Genomic DNA, 17,721 nt, shown 5'->3' with positions numbered 1-17,721 from the left:
AGTTGAAAACTGAAAGCAGTTTGCTCAAGTCTGCTCTGTGCAGCTTTTTCTTTCTTTTTCCACACCCCACCCCCCTTCCTGTCCTGCTGCAGGGGTTTCACTTTCCCTATCATCCTCAACCTGATCGGACATCTTCCGCCTGGTCGCTGGTGATGTTTCTGAGTCCCCAAATCCTATTGGCCAGTAGATGCAGGGCAGCTCACTTCTGCCGTGCAGGAGCCAAAGGTCACAATCTTGTTTTCTTAAATAGAGAACCTGGACAGCTAGGTGAAGGGAGAAGAGCAGGGTCAAGGTTTCCAGTCTACTCCATCAAGCGTTCTTCCCTCCTCACACTCAGTCTGTTTCAAAAAAAGTATGTCTAGGGAGTTCCCATTATGGTGCAGTAGAAATGAATCCAACTAGTATCCATGAGGATGAGGGCTTGATCCCTGGCCTCGTTCAGTGGGTGGGGCATCCAGCATTGCCATGAGCTGTGGTGTAGTTTGCAGACACAGCTTGGATCCTGCATTGCTGTGGCTGTGATGTAGGCCGGCAACTACAGCTCCAATTCGACACCTAGCCTGGGAACTTTCATATGGTGCAGGTGGGGCTGTAAAAAGCAAAAATAAAAATAAATTAAAATAAATAAAATTTAAAAAGTATGTCTATACCACAATGTACATTTAAATAATAATTAGTTTTACCAATTTTATTCCCTGTGCAGTAAGAGCTTCAAATTGGAGGATATGATTTAGGTTAAGTGTGTTGAAATACTGGAATGAACTCTGAATCCTCTTACCCTATGCAGGCACTGCTGTAAAACCAAGTTTTCCAGGATGGAAACTCCTGAAGGAAAATGGGATCATTTGAAATTTATCAGTGAGTGAATGTACAGTAAATGGCTACTGAAAACACAGCAAATGAAGATGATAACTTGGCATCTTAACAGACTTTTTACTTTGAAAACACTTGGAACAACTTTAAGAGATGCTTTTTAAAAAGAATGGGTCCTGTGGGAATGTCCTGAGACTTTGGGAGAGGACAGTGATTAATTTGGAATGTTAGGACATCAGAGTGATTAAGCAAATTCCCTGAGCACACATAGCTCATGTACTCCCTTTTTTGTCTCAATCCAAATCTCAAGAGCCAGGGAGTAAATAGCTCCTGAGCTGTCTGAGATCGTTGTGGTGAGTCTCCAGGAGTAAAGGCGAAGAAGAATAGAGGCTCTGTGGTGTGAAAGGGATGTGTGATTGTTTTGGTGTCTGAAAGGTGGGAATCAGTGTTTGACTGTTGGCTTGTTCTCTCTGGTGGTAGCCTGGGTCTGCAGGTTCTTAGGATAGGAAGAGTGTTAGGAAGCTTAAGACCCAGGAACCTATAGTTCTTTGTATAAGATATTTCAGAAACAAAGTTTTCTGGGCCTAGGGGACATGTAGGAATTCTCTTTATAGATCAGAAAATCAACATCTAATAAGGTGAACGGACTTGCCCAAGTTAATTTTACAAGGGACACCCTGGAACTGGAAATCACATCTCTTCTCCTTCCAGGGTTATTTATCCTATGGCTTCTCAGGGCAAGCCTCACACATTCTGCCCAGCTAGTGTGAACAAGCTGCTCCTGGTCATACCATACCAAACAACGCTCACTGTCCTCTCCTGGGCACCCTTGCTCTCAGGAAGGTCCCTGACTAATGGGGAGCTCTTAAAAGTAGGCAGGGGGGAGTTCCTGTGGTGGCGCAGTGGTTAATGAATCCGACTAGGAACCATGAGGTTGCAGGTTCGGTCCCTGCCCTTGCTCAGTGGGTTAACGATCCGGCGTTGCCATGAGCTGTGGTGTAGGTTGCAGACTCGGCTCGGATCCCTCGTTACTGTGGCTCTGGCGTAGGCCGGTGGCTACAGCTCCGATTCAACCCCTAGCCTGGGAACCTCCATATGCCGCGGGAGCAGCCCAAGAAATAGCAAAAAGACAAAAAAAAAAAAAAGTAGGCAGGGGGCGACAGCCAAGTGTTAAAGGTCTTCAAGCCAGTGAGGGGCCAGGGCTGCAGGCTGGGTGGTCGCAAGTCAGGCATGGGCATGGTAGGTTGTCAATGGGAGAAAAATTCTCAACAGAGAAGGACCATCACATGTTTGAACAAGGAGGGCAAATGGATTGGGTGAGGGCAGAAGATATTTTTATTGACCTCACAACAGCAAAAGTGAAAGTAAAGTCAAGAGACCTTCCAGGAACAAAGGGTAGGGGAAAGCCTGATAAACACAGCAGGTGGGGGATTTCCAGTGCAGCTGCTTATATAAACTGGATGCCCTGTCCTTTTCCCCGTCTCCTGATTCTGCTTCCTTGACTGCAGAGATGGCTGCTGGTGTCCGTGTAAGTTGGGGTTTGATAATGGGGATGGGGAAAGGGAAAGCACCTCCAAATATGGGGAGAGATCTCAGGAACAGCTGAGGACAGTGCTCAGGAAGGTGGGGTGGCTGGGAAGGCACTGGGAAGGGGAAGAAACTGGCATGGATATCCACCGAATGTGAGGAAAATTTCTGTGACAAGAACCAGGTCATTCGGCTCCTGAGTTCCCCTTTTGTGTCAGACCTTGAACTGGCCACTGTTAGGAACCAATGGTGGGAAGTGAGAGTGGGCTTTGTGCTGCACAGGGCTGGCAAGATTTGAAACTATGGAAATATTGTCTGGGTCCCTTTCCCCCATATCCTGTTAAGGGATCCAGGGCTCTAAAACTTAAGCTTCCTCCTCTTCTCCAAAGACAGGTTCACAGAAATCATTTCTTGTCAGTTGTTAATGACCTGTGACATTAGCTTATGTAAGAATATATGCTCTACGAAGAGAGCATGCAATGAGGGCAATGCATAACACAGAAAAGTGACAGTTCAATGAAGAAATGTTGGTGGCATCTAGATTGGGAAGGCATTTTTGAATGAAGCTTGAAAGAAGTCGTCCGAGGATGTCAAGTGACAGCGTAGGAGTGAGTGTCCCCATTTTCAGATTACTGAAGTAAAACTGAGATGCAGTCCTTACTTTCTGTGAGTGGGGCCCTGGTCCAATAAAAGGAGGAGCTCATATTCTACAATAGATAGATATGAAAACACTGGAAATAAAGGTGAACAGGTGATACTGAACACAGTGTCACTATAGTAATGAATTATTATTATAAAGCAATGGGTCGTTAAAAAAAGAACTAATAGTACAGAGAATATCTGTTCTAAACAGAGTTTCTTTCTAAAGCAGTCATGGAGAACAGCCCTGGGAGTATTCCATTAGGCTGACAAGTCTTGGAAATTCTTTTTGAGAGTTGTTTTTCAAATCTGGTGTACATCTTTGAAGGCTTTGCAGTTGTATTCAGTTTTTGACATTTGACAAACTCTAACTGAATAAGAGACAGGTAAATAATGTGGGAAATTATTAATAACTCTTTGGGATGGATACGAGGACACTGGAATAAGTTTTCTTGCATTATAACCTGCAAATTTCAACAGAGACATTTCAGAAAAGGGAGGGGGCACGGCTTGTTGTAAAGGATCTGGAGGACCAGGAGGCAGTGACAGGCAGGAGCAATTAAGGGGCGGGGGGGGGGGAACAAAGGGTGCAAAAGGTGGCAGGCACTCTAGGCAACTGTATTTTGGCCTTCCTTGTCCAGGTGATGGTCTCTTCTCAGCAATGGGAATCAATGACCTTCATGGCCTACTTGGAAGACAGAGTGAAGAAGATCAATGAACACATTCGGTCTAAGACCAAGGTTCCTGTGCTGGACCAGGTCCTCCAGCTGGGCTCGAAGACCCTAAAGCCCCACAGAACCCTGTCATCTTACGGCATTGACAAGGAGACCACCATCCACCTCACCCTGAAGGTGGTGAAGCCCAGTGATGAGGATCTGACCTTGGTTTTGGTGGAGTCAGGTGATGAGGGGCAGAGACACCAGCTCCAGGTTCGAAGGTCCAGCCCAGTGACCCAGGTGAAAAAGATGATCCAGATGAAGACCGCTATAATCCCCAAAGAGCAGACCGTGACTTGCAATGGAAAGAAGCTGGAAGATGGGAAGATCATGGCTGATTATGGCATCAGAAATGGCCATTTACTCTTCCTGGCATTCAGCTGCATTGGGGGGTAATCGCCTGGGGACAGAATACCTTATTTCCTTTTACTTCTCACTTACTAACCACACCCTTTGAAAATTTCCCAAAGTCAATGATAAAGAGAAAGAGAAAGAGAAGATTTGGGATGGACTGGGGAGGAAGACAGTAGAATATTTCTAACTCTTTGATTCTTTGATTCTAACATGACTAAGTAGCAAAACTGCATATACTATATATACTGATATATTATTACTGGAAAGTCCATTAGAAATAACCTTCAAAGCCAGCTTGCCATTTAATTCTTTCATGGTTCCCTCTGATTCATAGAAAAACTATTTCCTTTTCCAACAAACAAGACAGTGAGTTTTAGGTCAGCATCTGTGTTCTTCTAATGACTGTGTCTGCATCTGTTTAGTCCAGTGCTGCTTCTATCATATCACTCAATAATCCTTGAACCAAACTGACTTTCTACTTATAGAGAATAGTGAAATGATGTGTTATGAAGTGAATGATTTACGCTGACATGGTTACAATCTTATTAATAAATAATTTAGAAATTCAATTGAACGACTTCTCTCCTTATTTAAAGCTCTTTGGTATGAACAAAACTTGGTGCCGTGCCCCCTCTTACTCTCTGTGTCTCATACTCAGTGAAACCGTTCTTATTTCTGGGGATGACGATGGGCAGGGCAAGACATTTGCCTTGGGGACGTAGAGATTTTATGTCTCTAGTGGGGGCTCCTTGGGAACAGGTGAGCTTCCGGTGAGAAGAGACATTCTGCAAGTCGAGGGACTGTGGACCAGTTTCTGTTCTGCCTGCCCTGGGGTCTAGCAGGTCTTCTTTAGGTTGGGTGAGGTGGGGGAGGGATTGGTCTCTAAGTGGACCCCAGCGCTCTGCCCAAATTCTGGCTAATAGAGCTTTTTCTTCCCTCTTATTCCCTTTGTTTACTCCTTCATCTGAATTTAACCCTACTTAGCACAAACCACACCAATAAGTGTTGCTCATTACAACAGGGTCAAGCACTCTACAGTGGGCACTATTTAAATGGATAGGTGGGCTTTAGGTTGGACTGATTTCCTGAGATGAGAGACAATGTTTCATTGTCTGGCTGGGGGCTCCTGCAGGGTAGAGATTATGATTTTATTGTCATTTAAGACTCCACCTGATGGCAGGCACCATGGGGTCCTTCCTGGTCTTCCCATCAGACTGAAATCCCTGGCATATCATCCTACCAACATATGTACTCTTGACCAGTAGATATAACATCTCCTGAGGATGGGGAAGGTCCTCCCCAAATCAGACTTTCTTCTTCAGGTTAGGTGAAAGCCGGAAGGCCACTTCCGCCTCACTAAACTTGCAGGAATAAAGGCAGGACTTTTCCCTACAGCACATGAACCTTTCCTGATGGGAGGAAAGGATCTCCCCCATTAGCCTTGAACTTCCTAAGGACAAACCTCGCAGATTCTTATGCAGAAGTGAACAGCCTGAAGCCTAAACTGGCTGACTTTCCAGGGAGCATCCCCCTCCTTAGGTCCTGGGGTCACACTTCCTTCCCTCCCGACTTACTGACAAGCTTGCCTTCTCCCCAGGAGCCTCCTCGCTGCCCCCTTCACTTCCTTATTTCTGAGGGTGTAGATGAGTGGATTGAGGGCGGGCGTGACTACAGTGTAGAAAAGCGAAACGAACTTGCCCCGACCCTGATCGTAGCTGTGCGTGGGTTGCAGGTAGGTGTAGATGGCTGAGCCATAGAACAGGCAGACGGCAGTCAGGTGGGACCCGCAGGTGCCCACCGCCTTCCTGCGGCTCCGTCTGGTCCTCATGGCCCACACCGCGCGGGCCACGGCAGCATAGGAGGCCAGGATGACGGCGGACGGCACCAGCAGGATGACCGCTCGGGCGGCGAACATCTGGCGCTCGGTGGTCTTTTGTCCCCCGCCGCCGCAGGCCAGCTTGAGCAGCGCGGGCAGCTCGCAGATGAAGTGGTCCACCCGGCGGGGCGCGCACAGCGGCCGAGCGGCCAGGAGCGCTGTTTGCGCGGCGGAGTTGGTGAGGCCGCCGAGCCAGGAGGCGACGGCCAGCGCGCGGCAGAGGCGCGGCGAGGCGAGCCCGGCGTAGCGCAGCGGGTGGCACACGGCAGCGGCGCGGTCCAGGGCCATCACCGCCAGGAGGACGCACTCGGCCGAGCCCAGCGCCAGCGACGCGCCCAGCTGGGCCAGGCAGCCGCTGCGCTCTAGCCACAGGGCCCGGCCGCGCAGGGTGGCCAGCAGCGGTGGCACCACGCTCGTGGTGAAGCCCGTGTCCACCAAGGCCAGGTGGCAGAGGAAGTAGTACATGGGCGCCTGCAGGCGCGGGTCTCGCACGGCCAGCAGCACGAGCGCCGAGTTACCAGTCAGAGTCAGGAGGTAGCAGAGGAGAACCAGGGCGAAGAGGACAGGTTGCAGGGAGGGCTGGTCGGTGAAACCCAGCAGGAGGAAGCGCTCCTCTGTGCTGCGGTTGCCCTAAAGGAGGAAAACTCCCAGAAGGTTTGGAAGGGCGACCTACCAAAGGGTTATGTCCCTTACAAACAAAGGAAAACCCAGGCAAATGGGGTGGGGAGGGGGAAGGGCCGGAAGCGCTCACGATGTTTCTGTATCCATAGGAGCTCGTTTAAGATCTGAACCCGTCGTTTAGGGAGGGAGCCAGATTAGGATGCCATAGTTGATATTTTTATCAGATTCTACCAGGAAGATAAAAATCTCCATTTTATAGATGGACAAACTTGGACTCCAAAGGCTAAAGCATCCCAAGGTCATAGTTGCTGAGTGGCCCTGTGGACTTGCACTAAGTAGGCCTGATTTCTGAAATCAGAGCTCTTTCAACAGCTTTCCTGCTTCTGGTTGTACTCCCAGGGACCAAAGTAGCAAGCTGCTCTTCCTCCCACCTGAATAACCATGCAAATATTTGAAGACATTGCCCTCTGAGCCTCACTTCCCCTTCTTCGAAATGTGTTGTGACTGAAAACAGGTGTAAGATCCCAGGTTTACTATAACTGACACTTGGCAGATCAGACTGTCACCTGCTTTGTTGCCAGTGCCTCACCGACCTCTACTAATACAACCCGTTATACTACTGACTACTGAATTTTAATCTGTGGTGACTCTCTCTCCTAGGATGCTTCCAATATCCATTCCCCTCCCACTTACTATCTAGTGTGATGATCACGGTCAACACAATGGCACATGTGTTATCATTCTTTAAACCCAGAGCCATCTGGGTAGAGGAAAGAACATTAAACAGAAAGTCAGGAGACCTGAGTTTTACCTCACACAAGTGCCTTTGGCCAGTGATTTGATATGGGGAAGTCACTTCAATTTCCTCTCATCTCAATTTTCTCACATGAAAACGGAGAAGTTTGAACTAGATGACCTCTGAGGTTCCTGTACTACCTTCCTGGCTCTAATTTTTTTTTTTTTTGTCTTTTTCAGGGCCACACCAGTGGCATAAGGGAGTTTCCAGGCTAGGGGTCAAATAGGAGCTGCAGCCCCTGGCCTATGCCGCAGCCATAGCAATGCCAGACCTGAGCCGCGTCTATGACCCACACCACAGCTCGCCGGATCCCAAACCCAAACCTGTGCGGTTACTAGTCAGAATCGTTTCCTCTGAGTTCTGGCTCTAATTTTAATAAATATTTTTCAAACAAGTGAAAAGTGGATGCAAAAGAAAAAAGTGGATGCAGAAACCTTTTAACCCTTGAGTGAAACGGAGTCAAATTTCCTAATGGATCGGCAACCATCATGGTTGATGTGACAGATAGAAGTTACATAGAGATCCTTCTACTGTATGGTTCCTGACAAGTATCATCATACGAATTACTTATTTTTTTAATTATTATTATTTTCTGACCTGAGCCACAGCAGTGACAATGCCAGATCCTTAAACCCCTGAGCTGCCAACACATAACTCATTTTAAACATCATATTCAGTGTTCTTAATTTAAAACTCATAATCTCTTAACTTTTTATTTTTCAAGAAAGAACTCTCTTCCCCCTAACAACACATTATGTTAATATGGTTCCCTCATTTTATCTTCATTGGGCAGAACAAGTATTAATGCGGCAATTAAGAACAAGGGTTGGGGAGTCACACTGCCTAAGGTCCAGTCTTGGTTCTGCCATTTTCTAGCTGAGCCTCCTCGGGCAATGTTGCTTAACCTCTCTATGGCCCAGTTTCCTCATGTGAAAAAAATGGAATTCGTTAAGGAGGTCAGATATGTAAAACTCTTGAAAAGAGCCTGACAAATAGTAGATGTTTAATAAATGTTAACTATTATCCCTTCTTCACATCCGAAAACAGACTTTTAGAGAGCTCCTACACTAGGTAACTACACACTACACACTTATAGCTGGTATGTAAATTTATAGCACTTTTCATATATTAATTCTGATCTTTACTCATCTGAGAATTAGATAATACTCCTATTTTATACAGTAAGATGGGAGGATAATTGAGGTTAAATAACTTGCCCAAGGTCACATGATTTGTAAATGCTTATCAGGATTTCAACCAAAATCTAATTCCAAGATCTTTGCTTTTGTTGTGGTGGTGGTCATGGCATTCAGAAGTTCCTGGGCCACGCACGGATCAAACCAAGCCACAGCAGTGACAATGCGAAATCCTTTACAGTTAGGGCACCAGGAAACTTCAATCCCTGCTCTTTAATGAACCAGGCTTTAATATGCTAGGGACTGTGAAGGATAAAATTACATACAAAGACTAACCTTTTTTCCTGGATAATTTTAGTCACAGTGGAGTGAGATGTGACTATACATCCTAATACAAGATAAATAAAAGTACAAGAGATGACATTAAGGTTTATGGGCCAATGGTGCTAGAGATGCTTATGCCACAGCCACAGCAACATGGGATCCAAGCTGCATCTGCAACCTACACCACAGCTCATGGCAACGCCGGATCGTTAACCCACTGAGCAAGGCCAGGGATTGAACCCGAGAAACCTCATGGTTCCTAGTCGGATTTGTTAACCACTGAGCCACAATGAGAACTCCCAAATTTTCTTATTATAAAAAAAGTCAGCAAAAAGTTTACTTTGCATTTCCAAGAATTCCAGCAGCTCAATATGAATAATTCTTTATATTAACGCTTTCATGACGAAGCAACCAACAATATATCTACTGCCAGCCTCCAGCATTTTAGTATGAAAAGTCAGAACTTCTAATTCTGTGATTACGCAGACACACACTAGTTCAGACAGGCAAGCCTTCAATCATTCTTCTCCAAACATGCCAAATCCTGAAAACAGTCACGCAATGATCAAATTGGCATGGACATCTTTACTGCATGTACGCGTGAATTCCCACACACTCAGACACATTTGTATAATACACCCCCTTCCCCACCGCCGCGATAATTCCTTGCAGGATCCAGAACACAAATCTGCTGCAAAAAGTATTCTATAATGTGCCTCCACACCTCACCGGGTGTTCTAGAATGTGCCCCTCATCCGTAAGACCATTTTTAAAAAGGGCAATGTAGAAATAAGCCTACCTTCATGTCTGAGTCTCTGGCACAGGTATTAGGCCTTCAATTTCCAGATGAGAAGCTGGTCTCTTGCTCCTGCTCTGGATTCTCTGGGTCTGAAATGGCAGTGGGAGGGATGAAAAAAAGGCCCAGTCACGTGGCTGCTGGTTTCTGGAACAGGTGTCTGAGATCAGAGCAGGTACCTCAGGAAGATGTGGGGTGGGTGCCTTCTCGCTGGGCAGCAAAGGAATGAAAAGAATGTCTTAGGGCAAGAAGCCCTGTTAAGTCAAGTGAAGCACTGAGATCCAGGCAGAGGCGTGGTGTGCGTTCCTGGAGAGCCCTGTAATGAGGTGTAGACAAGGCAAGGAGTTGACCCTTATGATGATGGGAAGTGGGTGTTGGCTGAGGGTGGCAGCAAAAATATTCTTCCTGATTCTAAAGGGCAGAGCAGTTGCAGAGAATGAGGAAGGATGCTGATGAGCCTCTTACTGGAGAGGAAGCAGGGGAATCAGCTGTGCCTGTTATTAGAAGAGAGGACTGCGCTCTGGGGAATCTCTGTCCCACTCCCATAATTAGTCCTTTGTATGGAGGTGTCCAGAGAGGGCTCCCCCAGGGCAGGGAAGGGAAAATTCTAGAGGGAAAGGCACTTTCAGGGAGAGTATCCCTGGAGTGTGTGGAAGCCAGAGGGAGCACAATTCTTTCTCATGACATTGCTATTCTTAATTTTTCTCCCCCTGCACTCATGGCATGCGAAGTTCCCAGGCCAGGGGTTAAATCTGTGCCACAGCAGCAATCCAAGTGGCTGCAGTGACAAGGTTGGATCCCTAGTCCACTGAGCCACCAGAGAACTCTGCTGCTCTTAATTTTTAACTGGTTTAGGATTTCGTTCTCTGCTGAGTGACCCTAAACCAGCTGTTTAACCTCAGTGATTCTCAGTGTCATCATCTGTGAAGGATAGGTAGCCACCCTTACCTGTGGGAAATGTTGTACATTTGATGATATCAGCCTTAGGGTTTTTTTTTTTTTTTTTTTTCCCTTAAGGCTGCACCTGTAGCATATGGAAGTTCCGGGGCTAGGGGTCGAACTGGAGCTGCAGTTGCTGGCCTACGTCACAGCCATGGCAGCGAGAGATCCTAGCTGCATCTGTGAACCACACCAAAGCTTGCAGCAACACTGGATTCTTAACCCACTGAGTGAGGCCAAGGATTAAACCCGAATCCTCATGGAGACCCATCCTCGGGTTCTTAATCCGCTGAGCCAGAGTGAGAACTCCCACCCTCAGTTTTGAATGTAGCTTTGACTCATGTCATCGGCTTTGTTCTCTATCCCTCCTTGTTGCTGTCATCCCCCACCTCACCCCCTCTGCTCCCCTTTATTCTTTGAAGATTTCTGTCCCTGGCCCACTCTCACTCTCTTCACTACTGCTGCTATGATAATTCTCGGTGAACTCGGTATCCATGGAGATTATATTTGTATACTCTCTTCTCGATTCCTTCCTCAGAGGCATCTGGACGTTCATCACTGTCCTTCATGTCTCATCTCATCCTACTGCATGGCTTTAAACACCATCTCTATGATGATCATTCCTAAATTTATATTTCCAGCCTATCTTTCTCCCTGAACTACAGGTTCCTATGTCCAACTGTCTATTCAGCATCAACATTTTGGTGTCTAATTGATATCATGAGCTTGATATGCCATAAACTGACTCCCTAAGGGTCTCTCCCAATGCTCCTCTTCCGTAGCTTTTCTCACCTCTGCTCATGGAGATTCATCCTCTATTTGCTTAGGCAAAAATCTTGCGTTGACTTATCTTCATCTTGCAATCAGCATATTCCGTTGTCTCTACCTTCAAAAATGTGTCCTGAAACTGTCAATTTATTGCTATCTTCAGGGCTACCACTCTGGTCTGATGCAAGCCATCTTCATCTTTCACCGGAATTATTGACATTTTCTCTTGGTTCAGCCCTTATCCTTCTTCAGTGCATCCTTTTTTTTTTTTTTTTGGCTGAACCCATGGGATGCGGAAATTCATGGGCCAGGTATCAAGCTCACACTATTGCAGTGACTTGAGCCACAGTGGTGACAATACCAGATCTTTAACTGCTGGGCCACCAGGGAACTCCTTGACCTGGAGCTGTGCAGTTCCTCTATCAGCATGTCTCGAGAAAGATGTCACTTGGAGTGTAAAGTAGCCCTAGATTTGCTCCAGGAGTATAAGAGAGCTGCACTGCTTTTTTTTTTTTTTTTCCTGATTACAAACGTGATTCCTGCTCATTGTATAAACGCTGCAAATACAAAAAGTGTAAACATTTTTTAAAAATCCCCCTACCCAGACTCAACTTCTTTCTATGTTTTGGGGTATTCCTTGCAGACCTTTTAAAAAGTTAGTTCAACATAGATTAAAAGATAATTTACATCTTTTTTATGTAGCCCAAAACATCTGTAAAAATGACAGTGTCACAGTGACAGGAGGGTACAGTGGGACCACAGTCAACTTCCCGAGGCTGTGGCATATGGAAACTCCCAGGTTAGGGGTTGATTGGGAGCTGCAGCTGCTGCCCTCACTACAGCCACGGCAACGCGGGATCTGAGTGTCATCGTCGACCTACACCACAGCACACAGCAAGGCCAGATCCGTAACTCACTGAGGAGGCCAGGGATCGAAACTGCATCCTCGTGGATACTAGTTGGGTTTGTTACTGCTGAGCCACGACGGAAACTCCTGAGGCTCTTGAAAACAAACTGTCTACTAAGATCAGCTCTTCTATTTTTCATTTTTTGGACAATAATGACCGATAATATTTTGATGCTCTCTTAAACAGGGACCATCTGGTGGTTATATTCCAAACTCTATGTTTTTTTGACACTTTGGAGATTTTTAAAACCCACATATGTTAGTTTGGATTGAATGTTGGAAGACATTTGGGGAAAAGTTCTCTCTCTCCTTAGAATATGGAACGAGGCGGTCTGGTGCTATCACTGGCAGGTTATGTTGTGATGAGGTTTGGGGACAAAGTGGGTACACTCTGGTGTCTTTAGCACTTCTTGGCTCCCACTGGTCACTGACAGCAATGTGGCAGGCTCAGAGACTTGCCACACATCTGAGATCATGTTGAGTGAATGGCAAATATATAGATTTTCCTCCTTTACAGTATCTGTGTATGCATGGACCTTCATGTGCATGTGTTTGTGCCTCACACTAAGGAAGAGAAGGTCATGCATTTGATGACTTCTTATATTTAAACGGCCCCAAACTGCTACGTACCCTAGCCCTGTCATTGTCCACTAGCCTACCCAGAAAACTCTGGGGATCTCATCCTGACACATGCGATCATTTGTTTATGCATGTCTCTTGGTGTATATATGTGTTTATAATTGTATAGTTATATGTATGTTTGTGTCTCATTTTTGTTTGGGAATCCCATAGCTCATGAATAGGTTTAGAGGACCTCAAAACCAAATTATACCTATTCATTTAGTAAATGGATTCACTTTCCCAGACTTTATGCTAATGGAGGAGAAAAACTGCAAAGACAGGCCAAGATATGGGTAAGACGAAACAGTGAAAAATTAAAAAGTAGTTTCACTTTGGCTTTGAAATGTAGTTTATCACTATTTTTGAGCAAACTCACCACATCAGGCCAAGGTTTGGTTTTTTTCCCCCAGCATATCTGGATATCTCTTAGCTCAATGTGTTTCAACTTCCCGCAACTCTACCTGTCTAAGTCTTTTTAACCCTGGGGTTTTTTTCTAGGCCCTATTTCAGAATTCACATGTGATTACTTTGGCGTATTTGTTCCTTTACTTATTTAAAGGAGATTTACAGTGGATTTCTAATTTCCAAGCAAAATCCTAGGCTGTAAGAACCATAAACCGAGAGGAGAGGTGACATAGTTTGACTGAGCCTAAAAGCCTCCAAGATTCTACTTCAAAAGTTGAAGGGTTTGTCTCCCTGCAAAATCCATTTCTCTTTTCTTGAATTTCCTGTGCACAGCACATTCCTGAAGGACCTTGACCTAGATTTTCCCATGGGGAAGCAGCTCTCTGGATGTGGTTACATCTAGGGCAGCTGCCAAAGGCGTGCAGCTGGGACATAGGCAGCAAGATGGGAGTAGCAGGTGCTGTTTGCATTTCCTCGGTTGATAAGTTGCATTTTATAAATGTTGCTCCACTGGAGGGATGTGTGTGTGAGGGATAATTATAAGAATCTAGGACAGATACCAAGTACTATGTGTCTCTGTCTCTGTAGCATCTGGCACATTGGGTGCTTGATAGTTGTCATTTATGTGGTTGATTGACCTCCACTCCTCCCTGCACCAGGACTCCCATCCTCTACTTCTCCCGAGTGACTCACACTCATCCCCCCTAATTCTGCTCCACATTCTCAGTCTCTAGCTCCATCCTTCTCCTCACCAGCAACTTTAAAGTTTGAATGAGGTGTTCCTTCTTCTCCTTTTTTTTTTTGCCTTTTCTAGTGCCGCTCCCCGTGGCATATGGAGGTTCCCAGGCTAGGGGTCTAATTGAAGCTGTAGCCACCAGCCTATGCCAGAGCCACAGCAACGCAGGATCTGAGCCACGTCTGCAACCTACACCATAGCTCACAGCAACACTGGGTCCTTAACCCACTGAGCAAGGCCAGGGATCGAACCCCAAACCTCAAACGCAACCTCAAACCGCAAACCTAGTCGGATTCGTTAACCACTGCGCCATAACGGGAACTCCCGAGGTGTTCCTTCTTTGAGCTTCCCTAAGACCTTCTACTTATACCTATCATAGCCTAATTATTATCCATTTATTTTGTTTTCTTTTCTTATTTTTTATTTTTTGCTTTTTAGGGCTGCAACCATGGCATATGGAAGTTCCCAGGCTATGGGTTGAATCAGAGCCACAGCTGCCAGCCTACACCACAGACATGGCAACTCGGGATCCAAGCAGCGTCTGTGACCTACACTGCAGCTCATGGCAATGCTGGATCCTTAACCCACTGAGTGAGGTCAGGGATTGAACCCACATCCCCATGGATCCTAGTCGGGTCTTTAACCGCTGAGCCATGAAGGGAACTCCTTATTTTGTTTTGAATTGAGGTATAATTGACATATAATATTGTATTAGTTTTAGGTGTACCACATAATGATTTGATATATGTATATATTATAAAATGATTAATATATATTTAGTTAACATCCATCACCACGCATTTACACATTTTTTTCCTTCTGCTGAGAACTTTTGATTCACTTTAACTTTTAAATATACAATAGTATCGTATAGAAATGCAATAATAAAGTATCATATAGAAAACTCTAGTTTTCTGAACATAGTTATAACAGCTGTTTTGAAGTCTTTGTTACATCTAACATCAGGAGACAGTTTATACTGATTGTTCTTTTCTTATACCTTGATCACAATTTCCTCTTTCTTTGCATATCTCATCATTTTTTGTTGATTACTGGATATTTTAGATGATGTAACAAAAGTGGCTTTTTTTTTTTTTTTCCAAATGTGGCTTTTGATTGCCCTTATTCTTTGGGCTCTCTTTTCCTACCTTGTTAGCCAGAGTTTTACAATTTTTGTTTTCATTTTTAAGACTTGTTTCTTCGAGGTCTCCCCCAGATCAATAGACTTTACTTATCAATATCAAGCTAACGATTGGTTAAAGGTTGTGCTTAAACACGTTGAGCCGTTAAGTCTTCCATCCTTGATCGATGGTTCTGTGTGGCTTGGAGAATGTATTCAAAGTTCATGCACCTTGTCCACCTGTCTGGACTTTAACTTTTGTGTTTCGTGTTCAGCCCCAGATGAGTATCTTCCTCGTGTAGGTAGCCTCGTGCAAGTACACAGCCTTCAGATCATGAGGGACATGCAGGATCTTATGGAGCCTGCTTTAGGTGTCTTGTCCCCTGGAACTCTCTATTAAATTTCTGGCTGGGGTGCAGAACTGTCACTTTCTTCAATAGTATGTATATTTTTAGGCCAGATGAGAAAATAGTCTCCCCGGATTACTGGTTGAGGAGACTGCTATTATTCCCTGGGCAACTCCCTGGGCACAGAATTTTCTCTGTTCTGCTCCAAATAAAGTCAGCCCTCTCCCTGCTGATCTTCCTGGCCTGCTCCTTCTCTGGCAGGACTTTGGGTCAAGAGACCTGGGTGGGTGATGGGAGCAGCTCCAGGTTAAAACTGACACAGACCTTCACGGTTCTTGCCAAGGTTTAGGAAGTATTCTTGAATAAGTACTTCTCAGAGTTCCTGTTGTGGGTCAGTGGGTTAAGAACCCAACTAGTATACATGAGGATGTGGGTTTGACCCCTGGCCTTGTTCAGTGGGTTAAGGATCTGGCATTGCTGCAAGCCGCAGTGTAGGTACAGATGTGGCTTGGATCTGTGTTGCTGTGGCGTAGGCCAGCAGTTGCAGCTCCCATTTGACTACTAGCCTGGGACCTTCCATATGTCACAGGTGCAGCCCCAAAAAGAAAGGAAAAAAAAAAAACCTTTTCAAATAGTTGGACCCATTTGGTCAGTTTCTGGACTCCTTGCATGGTTGTTTTTGACAAATTTGTCCAAGTCTTGGTTGTTGTTGGTAAGACTATTTGCTGAATGTCTGCCTTACTTGGACAGTTTCGAAGTTCCCCCCATCTCACCCTCCCTAACCCCCAGATAATTATGAATCGAACAGAATCAGGAAATTAAACCAAAACCAAGTAGAAATAACTTTCTAGTTGTTTTCTTTCTTTCTTTTTTTTTTTTTTGTCTTTGTGCCATTTTTTGGGCCGCTTCCGCGGCATATGGAGGTTCCCAGGCTAGGGGTCGAATCGGAGCTGTAGCCGCCGGCCTACGCCAGAGCCACAGCAACGCGGGATCCGAGCCGCGTCTGCAACCTACACCAAAGCTCACGGCAACGCCAGATCCTTAACCCACTGAGCAAGGGCAGGGACCGAACCTGCAACCTCATGGTTCCTAGTCGGATTCGTTAACCACTGCACCACGACGGGAACTCCTTTTTTCTTTCTTTATTGTCCGAGTTTCTAGCGAGAAGCCAGATCATGGAGTTTGAAGTAACCGTGGACACCTTGAACGTGGGTAGCCATTTTTCCTTTACTTTTTCAAGTGCTCCATTCGGCAAATATTTATTAAGTAGCTTTGAAATCATATTAACAGACTTACTAAGTGTGTCTTGTTTCCGCCATTTTCCAGATGAGGAAGAAGGCTTAGAGATGTGCGATCTGCTCAACGGGTCAATATTAGTGCCAGTACTAAGTCCATTTCCGCTCATCTCTCACCCTGGCCTCTGCTTTCCCCAATAGGTGACACGCATGTAACCTTACCCTATACAGAGGAGACTCCGTGAGAAGCAGGGACTTCTTTCCCCAGCCTGGCCCAGCCGGGACGAGGTCTCCGGGGAGGCTTCTGGCAAGGTTTTCTACTGTGCACCTCAGAGGGCAAAGGACTGATACTCTGCACTGCCCTCCACTGACCCTGGCAACCCCTTTCTCCTCCAGACCTGCGCAACCTTACCGGTGCCTGCGAGGCGGCAAGGACTTCAGCCACCGCTCCAACTTGAACCTCCCACAAGGGCAGCTCCTTTCCAGTGTTCGAAGTGCAGTCAGCGCCTGAGCGGGAGCTCGGGCCTGACGCTCCACCAGCAGCGCACACACTGGAAGGAGCGGCCCCGCCTGTGGCCCCAGCGCCGCCGCGGCTTCGGCACAGCTCGTGGCTGCTCGTGTTCTCGCGAGGCCACGCGGGCCAGCGCTCCAACCGCGGCCGCGGCCGCGAGTGAGGCACGCGTTTCTGTCCTGGCAAGGGCCTGGTCAAGCCCGGGCACTCCCACATGGGCCGGAAGCCATATAAGTGCGGGGACCGTACCAAGTGTTTCAGCCACCGCGCCAACCTCATTCGGTCCCGGGGGGTCCACGTGGGTACTGGTGGCGGGACTGCGGTCCCGGTTTCCGGCGGAACTCGTGCCTCATCACCACCGGAGGGCGCACGCGGACGAGCGCCTCTGCGCTTGGGGGCGCGGCTTGGTGTGGGGGGATCGGTGACGAGAGCTTCCGAGGCTCCCAATTCCTCAGGCACCTCAGGGCCCATACGGGCGAGACGCCCAATGGCTGCGGCGTGGACAGCAGTCTTCAATCGTAAGACCGACGTCAT

General features: G+C 46.5%; 3 protein-coding genes across 6 annotated transcripts in view; 1 reads left to right on the top strand and 2 right to left on the bottom strand.

Moving 5' to 3' along the window:
- The window catches only part of LOC125135796 (olfactory receptor 2H1), a 21,808-nt gene extending 11,832 nt beyond the window's left edge, over positions 1-9,976 (bottom strand). Inside the window, exons 1-2 of one of the 2 annotated variants that reach the window (XM_047796223.1) lie at positions 9,778-9,976; positions 9,602-9,690 (exon numbers count right to left, since the gene is read on the bottom strand). The gene's annotated coding sequence lies outside the window, so the exon portion shown is untranslated. Of the gene's footprint in view, positions 1-9,601 lie in introns of both variants that reach the window. The other variant, XM_047796222.1, reaches the window with a different exon arrangement.
- On the top strand, positions 2,187-4,618 carry UBD (ubiquitin D). 3 transcript variants are annotated; one of them, XM_047796225.1, is made up of 3 exons: positions 2,190-2,341; positions 2,734-2,948; positions 3,621-4,618. In XM_047796225.1, exons 2-3 carry the CDS (start codon positions 2,901-2,903, stop codon positions 4,089-4,091), a joined length of 519 nt encoding a protein of 172 aa, XP_047652181.1. In that variant the 5' UTR covers positions 2,190-2,341; positions 2,734-2,900; the 3' UTR covers positions 4,092-4,618. The 3 variants fall into 3 exon arrangements, with proteins under 3 accessions (XP_047652182.1, XP_047652181.1, XP_047652180.1); XM_047796224.1 differs by having other exon boundaries at positions 2,730-2,948; XM_047796226.1 differs by lacking the exon at positions 2,734-2,948 and having other exon boundaries at positions 2,187-2,341.
- LOC125136585 (putative olfactory receptor 2I1) lies at positions 4,519-17,721 on the bottom strand. The gene is given in 4 exon segments (XM_047797440.1): positions 4,519-6,555; positions 6,557-6,594; positions 7,240-7,306; positions 17,089-17,721. Coding segments are annotated over 4 exon segments (1,674 nt in total). The 3' UTR covers positions 4,519-5,619.

The sequence above is a fragment of the Phacochoerus africanus genome, chromosome 9 (assembly GCF_016906955.1).
Source record: "Phacochoerus africanus isolate WHEZ1 chromosome 9, ROS_Pafr_v1, whole genome shotgun sequence".
Lineage (NCBI taxonomy): Eukaryota > Metazoa > Chordata > Mammalia > Artiodactyla > Suidae > Phacochoerus > Phacochoerus africanus.
Note: the sequence above shows the minus strand (reverse complement) of the source record. Positions and strands in the feature narration are given on the sequence as shown.